The sequence below is a fragment of the Mastomys coucha genome, unplaced genomic scaffold (genome assembly GCF_008632895.1).
Source record: "Mastomys coucha isolate ucsf_1 unplaced genomic scaffold, UCSF_Mcou_1 pScaffold18, whole genome shotgun sequence".
In the NCBI taxonomy this organism is placed as follows: Eukaryota; Metazoa; Chordata; class Mammalia; order Rodentia; family Muridae; genus Mastomys; species Mastomys coucha.
In genome coordinates, this window is record NW_022196900.1 from 84,887,337 (window position 1) to 84,905,347 (window position 18,011).

General features: G+C 48.3%; 1 protein-coding gene across 8 annotated transcripts in view; it reads left to right on the top strand.

Annotated features, from left to right (window-relative positions):
- The window catches only part of Csmd2 (CUB and Sushi multiple domains 2), a 582,522-nt gene that overhangs the window by 498,404 nt on the left and 66,107 nt on the right, over window positions 1-18,011 (top strand). For all 8 annotated transcript variants that reach the window (XM_031378716.1, XM_031378717.1, XM_031378719.1 and 5 more), the window contains 5 exons: window positions 303-419; window positions 3,628-3,837; window positions 10,114-10,302; window positions 12,804-12,981; window positions 13,966-14,111. In XM_031378716.1, coding sequence (XP_031234576.1) covers window positions 303-419; window positions 3,628-3,837; window positions 10,114-10,302; window positions 12,804-12,981; window positions 13,966-14,111 — 840 coding nt within the window. The remainder of the gene's footprint in view (window positions 1-302; window positions 420-3,627; window positions 3,838-10,113; window positions 10,303-12,803; window positions 12,982-13,965; window positions 14,112-18,011) is intronic.

Consider the following 18,011-nt stretch of genomic DNA (forward strand, 5'->3'; position numbering starts at 1 on the left):
GAGAGGAGAGGAGAGGAGAGGAGAGGAGAGGAGAGGAGAGGAGAGGAGAGGAGAGGAGAGGAGAGATGACATCTCTGACCTCTGAAGGGCATGGTCAGTGCTGGCTCTCCTAGCATCCTAAGCTTTGCTTTTGTCCTGACTTTACATGCTGGGTTTTATCCGTAGGTACAGATGTTCAGGGAGACCCTTAGGGTTCTCATTGAGGTTTATGACTCTGGACGTATTTTTAAATGTGGCTCTGGACACTTGCCTAGCCCTGCACTCTCCTTGATGACCTAACCTGAGAACTCTCATTGTCGCAGCGCAATGCGGGGGAGCAGTGGAAGAGATGGAAGGGGTGATCCTGAGCCCCGGTTTCCCAGGCAACTACCCCAGTAACATGGACTGCTCCTGGAAGATCTCACTGCCGGTGGGCTTTGGTAAGTCTGCAGCCTCCAGGGAGACAGGAGCTCTGAGCCCAGGTCTAGATTAACTAGCTGACTGCCCCACCCCAGCATAAGCTCAGCCCCCAGCACTGTCCTTCTTAGGCTTTATCCATTGCTGTCTGGTGCAGTCTTGGTAGTGTAGGGGAACAAGGTTAGGGGTTACCATAATTTGAGTCCTGAACTAAACGCAAGGGTATAGAATCAGAAACTCAACGAGAGACGGAGCTGAGGGAAGAGAGGGCATGGGAGTTTGCCTTTGCGCAGCACCAGGTTCCATCTCCAAGACCATTTAAAAAGGAAAAGGAAAAGAAATTACCTGGAATAAAAGAAAAGGAAATCCATTTTGCTGAGTCCAGACCTCAAGTTGTGCTTTTAACTCCCCTGTCCCATTCATCATCCTAATTAAATTGAGCCAAGGTCAATATGAAATTGAGTTGGCATTCTTCATAGACACATTCTAGCTGGCCCAGAGATTGAGAGAGGGAGCTGGAATATTCCAGGCATGGGGGTTGTTGGCTGCGAAGGACATTAGTCTAGGTGCAAATTTTAATTGCTAGCAATTCATATGGCATGTTCTGGCAATATAATTTAACCCTGCTTGCCCATGCCAAAGAGACTGAGGCTTCGCGCCAGCAAGGAACTGACGGGTTGTTCGTAGGGATCCTTTTGCTCAAATTCTACTCTGTCCCTAGGAAAAAAACTGTCCTGGGGATTCCTTTTTCTTATCCATTTGTATTTGCATAATTAACTCTACAAGGTAATGGGATTCACTGTGACACAAAAAAGAAAAAATGTGGATGATAACCACCATGCCACATTGGGTGTTCCCCACCCCCATCTCCTTTTTCCATGAACCGCAGGCTTGGAGGCTCTCAGTTCACTAACCTCAGTCTGGAGACTGCTCTTTTCTTTTTTTTTCTTAATGTACTTATCTACTCACTGTACATCCTGATCGGTACCATTCCTCCCATTAACCCCTCCTCTTCTTCTCTGAGGAGGGAGGTTTCCCCCATGGATACCAGCCCGCCCTGGCACATTAAGTTGCAGCAGGACTAGGTGCATCTTCTCCCACAGAGGCCAGACAAGTCAGCCCGGCTAGGGGAAAGGGGTTCAAAGGGAGGCCAGAGAGTCAGAGTCAGCCCCCACTCCACTTCTTAGGGGATCCATATGGAGACCATACTGCATATGTGTAAGGGGCTTAGGTCTAGCCCATGCATGCTCTTTGGTTGGTGGTTCAGTCTCTGTGAGCCCCTTCTGGGTCCCAATTAGTTGGTTCTGTAGGTCTTCTTGTGGTGTCCTTGACCTCTCTGGATCCCTCAGTTCTATGCCCCACTCTTCCACAAGAGTCTTTGAGCTCCCCCTAATGTTTGGCTGCAGGTCTCTGCATCCACTGAGTCAGCTACTGGGTGGAGCCTCTTAGAGGACAGCCATACTAGACTCCTGTCTGCGAGCATAGCTGAGTATCATTAATAGTGTCAGGGTGGGCTCTCAGACAGTGGGGTGACCCTCGCAGGCTAGAGTCTAGTGTCTAAGACTATCTCCTGAAGGAAACTGGGGAAAGTGAAGACAGCTTTAGCAGCCTTGGTGGAGTCCATATTTGAGACACTGGGCAAAGTGGACCAGAGCTCCTATTGCTCTGTCTTCAAGCTTGGGAGTGAAGTTTAAGTAGGTGGCTGCCCTCTGTGAGTCTTTGTGTTCAGCCACGAAAGCACTCGGTCCCTCAGACCTTCATCTGTCTTCCAGCTCTGGGCAATGAGCCTGCTGCAGGTCCCGTGGTGTACCAGGACCTCTTGCTTTCAAGCGGGGCTCCAGCACCCTGTTTCTCCTCTAGAACACAAGATGTTATTTCTTAAAGAGCCTCTGCAGTAACAGGGCTCTGCCATTAGGTGGCGAACACTGCCTCCCGCACAAACCCAAGGTTGGGCACACAGGCTGCAGAGTTCTCCTGCATGAGAGGCTGCACAGGCAAAGACTAGAGAGCACAGCTCTACAGATAATGGTTCAGGATGGTTCAAAGAAAGATGCTCTGTGGTGCAGAAGCAATCTATGTTGGTAGGAGGAGAGTGAGCTGGGGAAGCAGGCGGTGCCTAAAATGGAATCATACTAACACAGAGTTAAGGTGAATGAGCAGGACAGGGAGATGAAAGATCTTCAGCACCCATCAAGTCTTTGCTCTGAACATAGTAAGACACACAAATAACTGTATGTAAGAGTTCATCCTACCAAAGCAGAGAATACAGAGGAACACATTTTAAGATCAAAATATGTGACCTCACCATGAAGAGGTCTTTAAGTAATAGCTTGGTGCTCATCCTGGGCCATGCCTAGCATGACTTTAGCCCATGGCACATGCTCATCCAGTATTACTAGGAAATGAATATGTATTCTTCCAGGCTCTTAAATATAGAAATCACAATTGACATCTACATTTTTTTTCTATTTCCAGTGTCTACTTTCTCCAACCCAATTTTCTCAGTTTAACAATTTAACGTGTGGGCATTTCTTACACTTGGCAAATAAGTTTCTCTGGAGAACATTTTCCCATAGTGATCCAATTTTGCAAACCCTGGTCTGTAAACAAATACCAGTGAGTCTGTTCCAACCTCAGTTCTCCGTGGCTTATGTAAATATGTACCCCAGGGGCTTAATTAAATCCATGTAACCTGACAGGTGGCTAAGAGATCTTGATTAACCCACCAAGGTCCCCAAGTAGAAACTTCAATTGACTTTTCAATGGATCAGGTGAGACAAGATGTACTTCCTAGCCATGTCCTTCAGAATCACCTAAAGATTCTAGAAAACACCAGCAAAAAAAAAAGGCCACGGGTGCCCTTTGATTCAATGGGGGTTGTCATTTTTTTTAACTAAACATTCATTTTAGAGAAACTATCTTTATATTGATATTAGACATGATTCAAATGGCATCATGACATTGGCTTCCCATGAAATCAAATAGACTGCAGGTGGAACTCGGAAATAAGCAGTGCCATTATTCCTGAATACAAAGCCTGCTTGCTGACTTTCTGATCCTCCCCGATGGCCAGACTGCTCAGACAAAGCTCAGAATGTGCGCAGGGGGACATGCCTGGTTGGAGCTTTGGTTGTGGGGATTCTGGGCCCTAGAGGAGACACTGTGGGAGGACAGCTTCCGGGAGCAGGGCCATGTGGCTTTGGACACTGTCTGCCTCTGTCCTCCTCCCAGGTGCTCACATCCAGTTTTTGAACTTCTCCACGGAGCCCAACCATGACTTCTTAGAAATCCGGAGTGGCCCCTCAGAGACCAGCCGCATGATGGGCAGGTTCAGCGGGAGCGAGCTGCCGGGTTCCCTGCTCTCCACATCCCACGATAGCATCGTGTACTTCCACAGCGACCACTCCCAGAACCGGCCAGGATTCAAGCTGGAGTACCAGGGTAAGAACACGAGTGCCACAGTAGCTCACTGCCAACGCTGTGTCTGACCCACAGCCACCCACCTCCTGGTCCTTATGAGTGCAAAGCGGTTCCAGGCAGGCTGAGGGGCAGCAGGTCTCCCTGTGGAGGCTTCTGGTTGGCAGCTCCCTCTCTGCATCCCACCTCACTAGCTACCTAACCCTGTTTGACAGACAGCTTAAGTATGCCCAGTTTTTTCCAGAGCCACAGGCCTCACAGAGTCCACTGGGGCTTCCACAGTGTCTAGGGCTGGTAGTCGAGAGCATGTTAGGCGAGTAACCCCTCAGTTTCCTCCCAAGAATCCCTGACATCCACGGCCCACCATCTCCCCTTGACTTTGAGAAGATCTCAGCAAAGCTCCCCGGTGAGAGAATAGAGAATTCCAGTGATAACAGAACTCACCTCAGATGGTGTTTCCTCGATTCCTTGGGGCGACTCACCTGTATGCTGGCAAAGGTTCTGTTTCCTCACGTGAAACCCAAGTGTAGGCCCAGTGCTCCTTGAGTACATTCCCAGAAAAGATCCCCTCCACACCAACTCAGGCTTTCCTGTTTGAGGGGCCAGTCAGCCATCAGCACTGGCTGCACAGCTGTATGGGGCAGCCCCACACAAGCTGAATTTCTGCCCTGAATGTTCTCCTAGTGGCACCGAGAGAAGCACTTGCTCTAGTCCCAGCTCAGCTCCTTTCACTCACTTCCTGCTACATATATACATACATACATACATACATATATACATACATACATTCATATATACATGCATACATACATTCATATGTGCATGCATGCATACATTGTTATAGCTCATATATTGGTTATATATAACATATAACATAGCTATATATCATATATAAAACTAATATATATGATATCCATATATATTTATAGATTGCTAATATTGGCACACTTCTTTTTAAAACCCTGAGGCTGCACAGCTGTTTCAGTGAGCAGGAGGCAACATCCAGCTCTTGCTGCTGTAACAGATGTTGCCAGCTGGCAGCTCGGAGGCAACAGAAACCCGTTCCTCACTCCTCTGGAGGCTGGAAAGTCTGAGATCAAGGCACTGGCAATCCCATGTCTGGGAGAGCATGTTCTCTGGTTCATGTCGGCTCCCTCTTTCTGTGTCCTCACTGGTAGATGGGTTTAAAGACCTTTGAAACCCAGCCAAGTTCTCCAGGGGAGGCCTTCAGAGGCCCAGCCTCCAAATACCCTCCCATTAGGGGATAAGGCTTCAGGGTGTGGCATTGGCTGGGAGGACACACACAGCTATGTCACATGTCCTGGAAGTCAAGTTGCTCTCCTAATCCTGCCCCTTCCCCTACACAGAGGAAGGCACCATCTTCTGTCCAGCCAGCAGTGTATCTACTGTAAGTACTGCCTTGCAACTTCCCATATTCAACGTTAATTTTCAGTTATGCAGATACAATTTATTATCATATTCAGCTTGTTAAAGAACAAAAACAAGAAAAAATATCCGCAGGATGGGATTATTTCCCAAAGATAAATTGTAATTTTCTCTTCATTTTGTGTGTGTGTGTGTGTGTGTGTGTGTGTGTGTGTGCAAGGACTGGGCTTGTCATTCTAGAACAGCCATCAAAGGTGTTCCCTGAGGTGGGCACATTTTGGGTCAGTTTGTACAGGGTCCAGTTGCTTAATGCATGTGTCTGTCCTGGGAGCATGGCAGGCTTATACTGCAGGGGCACAGGAGCTTGGGCTCCCCAAACCATACCGTCTTTGTTGGTTCTGACCAGGCAGTCATGCCCAGGGAAGCTGGGGGAGGAGTCAGCACAAAAATGACTCCAATGCAAGAGCCTCTGTGGCTCTCGAGTAGAAGGGGTAGGAATGACAATAAGTCAGGACATGTCAGTAATTGTCCTCTGTCACAGCAGTCTGCCATGGAAGACACTTGATGATTCCAGTTACATAGCCCATGCCCTGGCTGAATAAATGCCATCCACCACAGTCACCATCACTTCCTGGGTCTTGATTTTTGGGGAGGCCAACACAAAGTACCAAAGGTCCCGTGACTTGAACCATAAAACTTAAGTCTGGGCATGGATGTGCAAGCAAGATTAAGATATTGGCAGGGCGGATTCCTTCTGAGGGTTGCAAGGATCTACTCGGGGTGTTAGACTGGATTCGGGTGGTTTGGGCCATTGTCTGATTGCACTGACTTGCAGGATCATCACCATCACGGAAGTCACTGACTGCATCTTCATAAAGTATCCATCTCCAAATCTCTAGCCCCCACCCCCTCCTTGATTGACACATAATTATTGTACATATGTATAGAATTCAATGTGATGTTTCAAGACAGGAATATCATGCTTGATCAAATCAAGGTGGCTTGTATTCCCACCATCCTAAACATTTACAATATATCTGATGTGATTAGCACTCAAAATGCCCTCTAATTGTGTGCTGGCAAGGACAGGGGAGAGAAGGACTCTTCCATGTTCTTGGTGGGAATGTAAATGAGTAGACACATTATGGAATGTAGTATGGAGGTCATTCATACTCCCCCTCTTATAAAGACACCAGCTAGTCAGATCGCCCCCTCCCCTACAGCCATTCTAGTTTATGTAGAATGAGCAAAGATCATCTCTTCAAATAAGGTCACTTTCTGATGTTCTGGGCATTCAGACGTGAACATGTGAACATGCAGCTCAGCCTGTGATCTCACCCTGACGCTTAGCGCTCGTAAACATAATTGTTGACAGTGCAAACGTTGGGTCAAGGTTGGCTAGAGACTCACCTCACACCTTCACAGGCATAGCCCATGCACTGAGCCCATGCAATAGGAGGATGGCTCCTGCACACTCCTGACCTGGCAAGCCTGCTTGTCTTTGTAAAGCTATATTACTCAAAACTACCATTTGCCCCTGGATCCCCAGAAGAGACCCAGCACTCCCCCACACACAGATGCCACCCCTGGATCAGAGAGCATCCAGGCCTTCCCTTCCTTTGAGAAGGGCTCCTGTCGCACCTGCCTACCTGAGCTGCCCCAGCTGTCCCTCTGAGGAGTCCGGGACACCATAATGGAGGCCTCTCCCTCTGCAATCAGGATCTGCCTGATGCTCCTTGGAATCATAAGCCTACCTGTGTGCCCCTCAGTGTGAGGCCACCTGCTCCTTGGACTGGAGCTCAGCTTTCATTAAGCTTTCTCGTTGTGATGGTCCCAACCCCTCGGCCTGGGGCATCTCTAGTGCCAGAGGCCCAGCTGCTTCCACCAAGTCCTCTAATTTGTGATAGATGCAAATTATTCTCTCTAACAAACTGGTGTGCATTCTCCACGGTTGTTCAGTATAAACAGACTCTGGGCTCTGAGCCCTCTCCCCATGCTTCCCCTCCAGAGAAAATGGATTATCTGGGTCCCCAGTTTTGCAGAAGAGCCATCTGTCCCCACGGAGGCTATTTCTGCGGGCCCCAGCCTCTTTGTCCCTTCAACTTTCCTTGAAACAATCTAGCTCTTTCTCCTCAAAATTTCCCCACCTGGACAGTCCAGCATTCCTAGGCTGTTGCTTCTGTGTCTTTCTACAGGCAGCTATTTCCATAAAATGTTTAATGGTAGCTATGTTTGCTTATGCTCAACTTATTCCATGGCTCGATAGGTAAAATTCCTGCCACAGAAGCCCGAGGCCTGTGTCTATAACCCTGGGGGTGGGAGCAGGAGACTCTCAGGCACTCATTAGCCAACCAATCCACTCACCTGCTCAGCTCCAGGTGCAATAAGAGATCGTTCCTCAAAACATTGTAAAGAATGATCAAGGAATACACCTGAATTAACCTCTGCCCTACACACACATGCACACACACACACACAAACACACACATGTACACATACACTCATGCACGCGCATGTACACATCAAGAACACATACATGTACTAGTGTGATGGTTTGTATGTGCTTGGCCCAGGGAGTGGCACTTTTAGAAGGTATGGCCCTGTTGGAGTAGGTGTGACTTGTTGGAGTAGGTGTGTCACTGTGGGCAGGGCTATAGGACCCTCATCCTGGCTGCCTGGAAGCCAGTCTTCTCCTAGGAGCATTCAGATGAAGATGCAGAACTCTCAGCTCCTCCTGCACCATGCCTGCTTGGATGCTGCCATGCTCCCACCTTAATGATACTGGACTGAACCTCTGAACTTGTAAGCCAGCCCCAATTAAATATTGTCCTTACAATAGTTGCCTTGGTCATGGTGTCTGTTCACAGCAGTAAAACTCTAAGACAACTTAGACAATAAAGACAACTAGACAGACAGACACACACATGCACATGCACACACACACACACATGAAGAATCATGTTCATAGCATGATGACTAAGGTGTACAATGGCTCCAGAATGTCAGGAGCTGTCCAAATCCAGGTTTGAAATAATAGCAGTTTGTCTGTATGCACGTGTCCCCACAGTGAGCTCCCCTTTTGGAAAGGCTAGCCCCTCTCCCTGAGGAGGTCTGCTTTAAGAAACAGGATTTATCTTTCCCTCTGAAGCACCATTCAGGGCCCTGAGATCTGTCTTGGAATGAAAGGAATCAGGTGACCTTCCTTAAAGTTTCTCCCTTTTGGAAAAGCTACTTCCTCACGTGACATCGCTCTTGTCAAAGCTTTTGACTTGTGGCTGCTCTCTTCAGTCTCCTTGCTGCCTGCCTTCAGTCCACAGAGCTCCAGCCAAGGCTTCCAATGCAGCATTCTGGAGCAACAGGCTCCTGCCCACTCTGAGACTTTATGGGCAAAACTCCCAGAATGGCTCCACTCTGGCCCACCTTCACCCATGGTGTCTGCTCAGTTCTTTGATACATGCACTCACCTCAGTGATTTCTCCTTTGTGTGTGTGTGAGTGTGTGTGTGTGGTGTGTGTGTATATGTGTATGTGTGGTGTGTGTGTGTCTGGTGTGTGTCTGTGTATGTGTGTGTATGAGTGTGTATGTGTGTGTGTGGTGTGTGTGTATGTGTATGTGTGGTGTGTGTGTGTATATGTGTTTATGCACATATGTGCATGCACATATATGTGCATGTGCAGGTGTACATATATCTATGTGTGCATATGTGTGTGCCAGAAGACCACCTCCTATGTCATCCCTCATGAATCAGATGCTGTGCACCCTTTTTTGACACCAGCTCTCTCAGGGCTTGGATCTCATCAAGGAGGTTTGGCAGCTAGCAAGCTCCAGGGACCTGCCTGTTTCTGCCTCCTTGGTACCAGATCATTAATACACAATGCAACTACTACTACTGGGAAAAAAAGGAGGGGGTGGGGAGAAAATAAAATAGGGAGGGAGGGAAGCCCACATGTGTTCTGGGTATCAAACTCAGGTCCCCCTGCTTGCAAGGCAAACCAACTGAACCTTCTTCCCAAGCTTCCCTCCAAGTGACTTCTAGTGAAATGTGCATACTTTCCCACTGAGACAGTCCTTTGCAATGTCAAATGGAAACACAGAACCCAGCCACCACTGCAGAGTGGGCATGGCAGAGCCGTTAGCCTGGAGGTCATGGTTATTCTTATTACCTATGCTAGTTCATCCCCTTCCACAGAGCATCATTCATCCCCAGCTGTTCCTACTGAGTATGTCTGCTGTGGAAATAGCCCATCTCCTTCTTCTGCCAGTTCCCTGTGCAGAGAGCTCCCAATTACTGCCACAAAGAACATTCTTCATCCAGTGTACCCAATTAGCCAGAGATACACGCTCAGCCAGTGCCTCAGCTGCTTTCTGCTTATTGGACAGGCCTCGAGGGGGTCTCATGAGGGCAGCTTTTCTAGCCCTCCAAAGAACATTCTTGTACGGCAGTCACTCCAACCCCCCAAAAGCTCCCATCTTGCCCACGTTTTGACTTATTCCCCCAAAATATTTTGATAGGTTCTAACTTAGCAGAGCTGGAAAGACCCCCTCATCTCAGTGCTTCTGTGTCTGTGACCTTGAGATAAGTAACTTGGAGATACCTAGACCAACATCTGACCCTGAGACGATGTTCAGTGAACAGCAGTTCTACCGTCAGTACGGTTCTTGAGCCTCTTTTCTCAGTGGAAATATGAACAGTCAATAACACCCAAGGGGCTCTTCCCACATGCCAGTATTGTACCAAGGGCTCCACAGATGCCATTGCACTCAATGCAAGAAAAAAAGGGGGGGGTGCATAGAGAAACATAAGGAACTCATCTAAAGCTGACAACCAGTTAAATCCATTGGCACTGCAACCTTCCATTTGGGAAGAAAGTGCCCAGAAAGAATAAAGCAGCATTTTCTCCTAATCTTTTCTAGCCTACGAACTCCAAGAGTGCCCAGATCCAGAGCCTTTTGCCAATGGCATCGTGAGGGGAGCTGGCTATAATGTTGGACAATCAGTGACCTTCGAGTGCCTTCCAGGATATCAACTGACTGGTCAACCTGTCCTCACCTGTCAACATGGTACTAATCGGAACTGGGACCACCCCCTACCCAGGTGTGAAGGTATGTCTCTTGCCCTGATAGTCCTTCCTGGGGTGGTCATAGAAGCAGAGCATCCTATTTTACCTGCTACTCTGTGGGAGCACCAAAGGCAAGGGTCCAGGAAAGCCCTGTCCATCCTGTTTCCATGTGGGTAGGAGCCACCCAGCCAGGAAGAGAGTCCATGTGACAGAGCTCTGGGCAAGTGCTTGGAAGAACCTGGAGATGTGTGCTATAGCCAAGAGATTGATAGATTGATATATCTGGCTCATAGGAAGATCCAGCCTGATGGGCTAATGTCCCCCAAGTAGATGGGAAGGTGCCACAATGAGGCTGTAAGCACTGAATGGTGGAAAGAGTCAATCCTGGCACTTCCCCGGTGGGAAGGGAATAATGCCTTTTTCTAAGAACGTTGGTTCCTCTTCACCTGCCTCATTAGTTCCCTTCTTCCTACGTGTGTTTGGTGAGAGCTGAGTTGGCAATCTTAGGTACATGGAGATGGAGCATTCTTGGGTCTTCTTCCTTAAGCAGAACTGAAGTGTAGATGACCAAGAAGCTGTGCAGTTCCCTTCCCCTATAGAAACACCCCACTTCCACTTTCCTTCCTGTCTTACTCTGACAGCCTAGAATTTTCTTGGGGAAGATGCTAGAATCAGTCTTGAAATGGGAAGGCTAGGCAGGGGCAGTAACCCAGGAGAAAGCACTTCAGCTCAGAGGTCAGCTGTCAGTTCTATCTCTGTAGCTTCACTCTCTTCTTCAATGAAGCAGGACATTTCCTGAGAACCAGAAGGTTCCACAGATGGCTTCTCACAGAGGCTGTGAATGCACAGTAGTAGCATTCTATAGAAAAAGAGACCTAAAACAAGAGCTGTATCTCTGAGCAAGAAACTGAAGCCAAATGTTGAGGTGTAGCTTTTACTACCCTGCCTTAAGATCCACGCTACCAGCCCCCACCCAGATTCCCTTGGATCTGCGGATGAAGCACACACACACACACACACACACACACACACACACACACACACGTTGCTCAATTTCAACCTGCCTTATTGGCTCAATTGCTGGGCACTCCTAATCTCCTGAGGCTAGCATTCTCTTCCCAATACTCGTAGCTCAGCACCCTAAATCTGTCCTCAACTTTAGTTGCTCAAATGTTAGTCCCCAGCAACACACCCTAACCTCCCACCTGGAGAAACAGCCTTTGACTACTCTGCCCAAGATCTCACATGGCTGGTTGCCTTTTGTCCCTCCAAAGCATGGTGAGAAACTCCTCCTCTGCATCTCCTCCCCCCACCCCTCGGGGAACCCAGAAGTCCCACCTCTTTCTTTCCACTCAGCAATTGTCCATTGGCATCTTGGCATCTTTATCTTCAATTAGATCAAGAACCAATTGGGGAGCAGGATCTTAGCATCAGACCTACTTCCTACAGCCAAACATTTTGTTTGTTGATTGATGATTGATTGATTGATTGATTGATTGTCTGACTGATGTATGGAGATTCAAACCCAAGGCCTCCTGGATGCTCATTAAGCCCTCCATCCCTGAGCTTCATTCCAGCCCTCACCACTTCTCATACCTTGTGAGGGTTATCCTTAGTCTATTTCACTCCCAAGGAAACAGACTCAGAGAGAATGAATCACATGTCTATGGTCATGTGACTGATATGTGGCAAAGCCAATGATTTGAACCCAACCTTAGCCTCACTGAAAAACAAATCCAAAAATCATATAAAACCCTTGCTATGCATGTGTGAGGACTAGAGTTCAGACTCCCAGAGCCCACATAAACCCTGGGTGGGTATGGAGACCCTTCTGTAATTCCAGCACTCAGAATGTGGAAATGGGATCCCCTGAAGCAAGCTGTCTACCCATGCTGACAAGCTCTGGATTCAATTCAGAGACACTGCCTCAAAGAACAAGATGGGACGTGATTGAGGAAGATTCAGATATCAACCTCAGTATGCAGTACACATCCATGCATGTGTACACACACACACACACAAACATACAAACATGCATATATACATGTCACATCCTCATGTGTACACACCCACAAAAATAAATAAGTAAATGCTAAATTTAACTTAAAAAAAAAAATAGTCAGAAGTGCCACTCAAGAAAAGACAAATCGGAGAGAAATGAGGTCGTCATAATCCATCAGCTCCTCCCAGCAAAAAACATTACAACCCCAATCTTAACACCAGTTTTTCCCTATACCTAGGACAGGGATCAGAGGAGCTCTGAAGGGCAACCCCTTCTCAACAGGCCAGTTCTGTGAGAAAGAGAAAGAGGAGACCAAGGTGAAGTGATCACAGAAGCTCCTGAAGTGATGATTGACAGGCAGCCAGGGAGCAGTGTCGGTGACAGCCAGGCACAACCACACAGCCCTGTGTCTTCTTCTCACTCCACCAAAGTCCCCGCAAAACAACACTGAGAGCTGGGGTTTTACTGGGAAGGCATCTGGAGTCTCAGCTGGGTGGGGAGGGCTCTCAAATACCCTTCTGCTTGTGTTTCCTCCCTGGCAGTCCCCTGTGGTGGGAACATCACCTCTTTTAATGGCACCGTGTACTCCCCTGGATACCCTAGTCCCTACTCCAGCTCCCAAGACTGTGTCTGGCAGATCACTGTCCCCATTGGCCATGGCGTCCATCTCAACCTCAGCCTGCTCCAGATAGAGCCCTTTGGAGACTACATCACTGTCTGGTAAGATCAGATGCGTGACGGGAGAGAACTAAAACGTCAGTGGTCCCCAGCCTGGGGCCCTTTCTGCAGCCAGTGAAGGTGCCAAATGGTTGGTGATGGTGTGGCCATGCAGGCTTACTCTGCATTCCACCTAAGCTGCCCAGACTCAGGGGAATGGCTTGGTGTGACATTATGTAAAGTTCCTCTTGTCATCATGTGGCTGAGCCAGTGCTGCCCCAAAGAGCATTCTAAACTAGGGGTGGCATTTTATGTCCATGCCCCACAACATGGCCACCACCAGATGGCTTTTAAATTGTGTTTAATTTTAAGGAATTTAAATGTAAGCTGCCATGTACTATAGTGGTAACTCAAGAGCTCTATAGGCAGTGGCCTGAGTCCATTTTAAAATGGAAATGCAGATTCTTGGCTGATAAGAGAAGTTTCCTAGACAGTTTTCCCCAGATGACTGAACCTGGGACAAAGATAGGTAACATTTTAAAAACTCCTTTGTTTAGAAGTTAATGGCATTCTGGGAATCATCATGGGGTAGAGAGATAATTTTTCTTAAAACTGAGTAATTTCCAAGCCATGGATAGGAACAGAAAGGCTAAGGTTCCAGGCAAGAAGTCATTTGCCCCAGAAGGTAACATGGGTGTGTCTCTGCTTGGGTAGCAAGAGGCTGGCAGAGAGCAACAAGAGAATTCTACCACAGTTCCCTTAACAAAGAAAGTCTGTGGTGATACCAGCAGCCCTGCCCCCATGGGGCTCTGTTGCCCCAGAAGCCCAACCAACAGGCTGGGGGTACGGTGGAGTATAGGACTATCGAAGAATCAAATGAATAAGGATTCCATCAACTCTTTTGGGGGACCTCACAGAGAGTGGTTAGAGATATTCCTAGAGTCACAAGCACCCACTACAGGTCCCTCTCAGGGCCACTGATGGCTCCAGGAACAGCAAACATTCAAAGCAGCCGATGACATGCAGGACTTTCTTTCCTGTGCACAGGGATGGGCCACAGCAGACATCTCTTCAGCTTGGGGTCTTCACACGGAGTTTGTCTAAGAAAATAGCGCACAGCTCCTCCAACCAGGTCCTGCTCAAGTTCCACCGGGACACGGCCACAGGTGGGATCTTCGCCATTGCCTTCTCAGGTCAGTAGGAGAGCTCCGTCAGGTGGGGCACACCGGGTCTTCCAATCAAGGCTGTGTTTGCTAGCTGGGTGGCTTTTAGTGAGTCACATGATCTCTCTGAGCTACAGTGTTTCCAGCCTATGAGGGTGCTTCCAGTTCCGGGCTTTGCTACTGATCCTACATTGTTTTCCTCATCCTATTGGTGTGCAGAAGCCTGGGAGGCCATCCCTGGGTGACTCACAGCTGACCTGTCCATTCCTGGCATAGCCTCCACTCGTCCATCTCTTCTATAAGAGTTTTCCCATAGGGCTCTTGAGGCTCTGTTGGCCTCATAGGCAACCGTTTGCTTGGAGGCATGGGGTAGGCAGAGTGGTTTCATCCTGGATGAGCATAAACAGTCCAGACGTGGTTGCCTCACCAGCTGCCTATTCTACTCTGAAGTTCACTGGGGACCTGAATGTTTCTCAATCTTATTATTAACAAACACAACCGAGAAAAGTCATAAAATCATTTCTGTGGGCATGTGCTCCTCTATGGAATGGCAGCCATGCTCCCAGCTTACAAAACAGTGTGTACGTGCACTGTATTCCTAGCTCTACCTCCAGTCAGGGCTGTGTGACCTTCTGTGACCTCTCTCTGATGGTAACCTCCATTTCTTCCCCTGGGGGCCGGTGAGCTCTGAGACGGCTATGAGGAGGATTACTATACTGCCGTCACCCCCACGTTACCAATGAGAAATTGTTGCTGAGAAAGGATTCAGGATTTCAGCTGTGGGGGACAAGCAGTCAAGCAGTTGAGTCCTGCAGTGTGATCTGATGTGACTTCACAGTGTAATGTGGTGTGTGTACGTTGATGGAAACCCGAGCATACTCGTGTAAAGATCACAGGCAATCTGAGCCTGGTGGTGGCCTGTAATTCCAGTTACTTGGGAAACGGAGGCAGGAGGATCCAGTTGAAGGGTGAGGTTAGGGCCAGCTCCGATTAGAGACTGAAACCATGTCTCAAAGAAAAAGGTGAACAGAGACTTGAGCCACTTCAGTGGTGGATCCTACCTTATGTTTGAGCTCTGGCACCCCAAAAACAGAGGGGAGAGTGAGGGGAGGGCAAGGGGAGGTAGAGCGGAGGGCTCCAAAGTGAAAGAGCTCACTCAGCAAGCCAGGCCACCTGAGTTTGACTTTCCAAAGCTATGTTAAAAAGCCAGCTGTGATGGTGCACATCTGCAATCCCAGCACTCCTAGGGGGATATGGAAGCTCACAAACAGGCCAGCCTGTTTTGTATATTGGCAAACACAAGAGAGGCCCTGCTCCACATACAAGGGTGAAAGGCAAGGACCAGTTCTAGAAAGTTGTCCTCAGACCTTCACATGTGCATCATGACATGCCCAAGTGTGTGTACATACACAGACAGACAGACAGAAAGGCAGGCAGACACAGAGAGGGGGGGAGGGAGAGAGAGGGAGAGAGGGAGAGGGTAGAGTCAATGCCTCTCCCCCAAGCAAGGAGACCCAGGCTTTGAATTTTTTTCAACTTTGTGTGACCATCCCCTAGTGCACCACAGCATGGACTCCGGAATCGTAGCCTGGGTTCACACCTTGGCTCTGCCCCATATGAGCCAAGGGACCTTGGGCGATTTTCTTCTTTCTAGGATTTCGTTATGTCTGCTTTCAGTGTCCACAAAAGGGGATAGCAGTGGCTCCTGACTGCACAGGCCTACCCACAACCCTGTAAGGAAATGCCTGGCCCCAGCAGAGAACCAGGGGCCAATACATGGTACCTTCACTCTCATCATGAGCATCTAGATAGTGACAGCCTCGTGGGACATCCCCAAGGTGCCAGGCAAAGCCTGTGGTACTTGTTTGATTTTTAAAATTCACACGGATGCATATGACTATGCTTGGTTCATTTTCCATGTTGTCTAATATTCCACTGTCTGAAAGTAGAGTCGTTTACCTAGTCTTTTGTTAATGAACAACTGACCAACTTTACTTCAGTCAATATGAACATTGTTGTCTATTCCTCAATACAAACAAGTCCCACCCACTTCCCAGAATGATAAGGTTACAAGCATTTGCATTCAAGGTTGCTAGGGAATGTAAATGTATCCTACCAAGTGATTACAATGAAGTGTCACTTCTCAGCCACAGAGGACACACCTTCCTGTTCAGCACCCTCACAAACACTGAGTTCTTACCATGTTTACCAATCAGGTGGATCAAAGGCATTCCACTTTTCATGTGGCGGGTGAACCTCCCTGCATGTCTCCATTGACTGTTCATGCTTCCTGCCTGGCAAAATGCCAGATGCACCCAGAGACTTTGCTTTCTCCAGGGAGAGAACAAATCCCCTATTGTGAATAGCATGGGCTGGGAAAGAAGCAAGGGAGGGGCTGGCTGGCAGGTGGAAGAGAACATACTTCCTCTAGAGCCACTGCAATGCTTTGGGATGGAAAATGGAGAGCAGAGAGAGAAGGGGTCCGGGGAAATAGTGCTCCGCCTTCCCGTCACTAAGCAGCGCTCTGCCTTCCCGTCACTAAGCAGCCGTCCCTGTAGCTTTATTTTCCTGTAAGCATCAATAAGCAGGAAGGAAAGATACCGCAGAGAGTCGTATGAAATGGCCCAGTGACATGTTTTCAAAAGGAGAAAGTGGATTCGAATAGCAGAGGAAACGTCCTTGAAGCAGCATAAGAGTGAGCAGGGCTTGGGGTAAGGGGGCTGCCTCCAGCAGCAAGAGTCTCAATAACATGGGCTTCAAATACAACGTGATACACTTAGTAAGCGGGACAACCAAGACCAGGCATCTACACCTGCCAGCGTAAGAGGGAAGGAGAGCTACTGTGGCTTCCCCCAGGGTGATGGGGCACGGGCACACTGAGGGGCTGCCTGACAGAGATAGTTGACACCCTTGGTGATAGATGAGTGGATGTCTGAAGGGGAGGGAATTGGCACATGGCATCAGACTCTGAGACAGATGAGGAGGCACCTCCATCAGGTGTGAAGCCCAAGAGAAGGACATCCACACAGAGGATGAGTCCAGACAGCACAGTCAGAGCCCAGGATAAAAGAGGAGGGGCAACGATCAAACAGGAATTTGCTTCCATTCAGTGACTCATCAGCTAAGCAAAAGACATTGGAAGACTGGCTTCTCAAACTTGAAGAAACTGCCCGCCACAAACACACAGGAAGAGCAAAGGTCAGAATGTAACCATCAGTGTTGGATCTGAACTGTCACCGTCACTCTGAGATCATGCTTGGCAATGTGATAGAGTATGTGTCCGTATGGAGACGTGTGTGTACACACATGCTTAGATTCTCCAGCTCTGCCACCAAGAGGCCATAAACAGCATCTCTGGGAGCAGGGAGTACATCTAGCTCCAGGTCTTAGTTTCTGACTAGCATTTTCACTAGATAGAACAAAGCTCCATGAAGAAACAGCTAATCCCAAGGCTGGGGCTGAGGGGACAAGACAAGACAGAAGCATCTTAGAGCTGAAAATAAGGAAATGTCTAGGGAATGATGGAGATAGGTCAGAAAAACTTAGAAATTGGCTTGAAGGGACACCTGCTGGCCATGTTGGAGATCATTTGAAAATCAAAGTCATTAATAATAGCAGCAAATAGTAAGGAACCTGTCAACCAAAGCAGGTAGAGAAGTAAATTGAAAGTTGTTTAAGGATGAGATGTTTACACGACTGCAAATCATTTTCTTTGCTGTAATTGCGAAGGGGAATGGAGAAGCCTGGAGCATGCCACTTTAACCACACATTTGCAGGAGGCCTCAGTGGCGATGAGACAGCAGAGTGACGGCAGAGTCAGAGAGCCTGATCAATGATGGTCTAAGGATGCACAACCTAGATGCACTTCAGCAGGACCTTTCTCCAGCCTCGGTTCACCACATGTGACCACCCAAAGTGTCAAAAGCCATG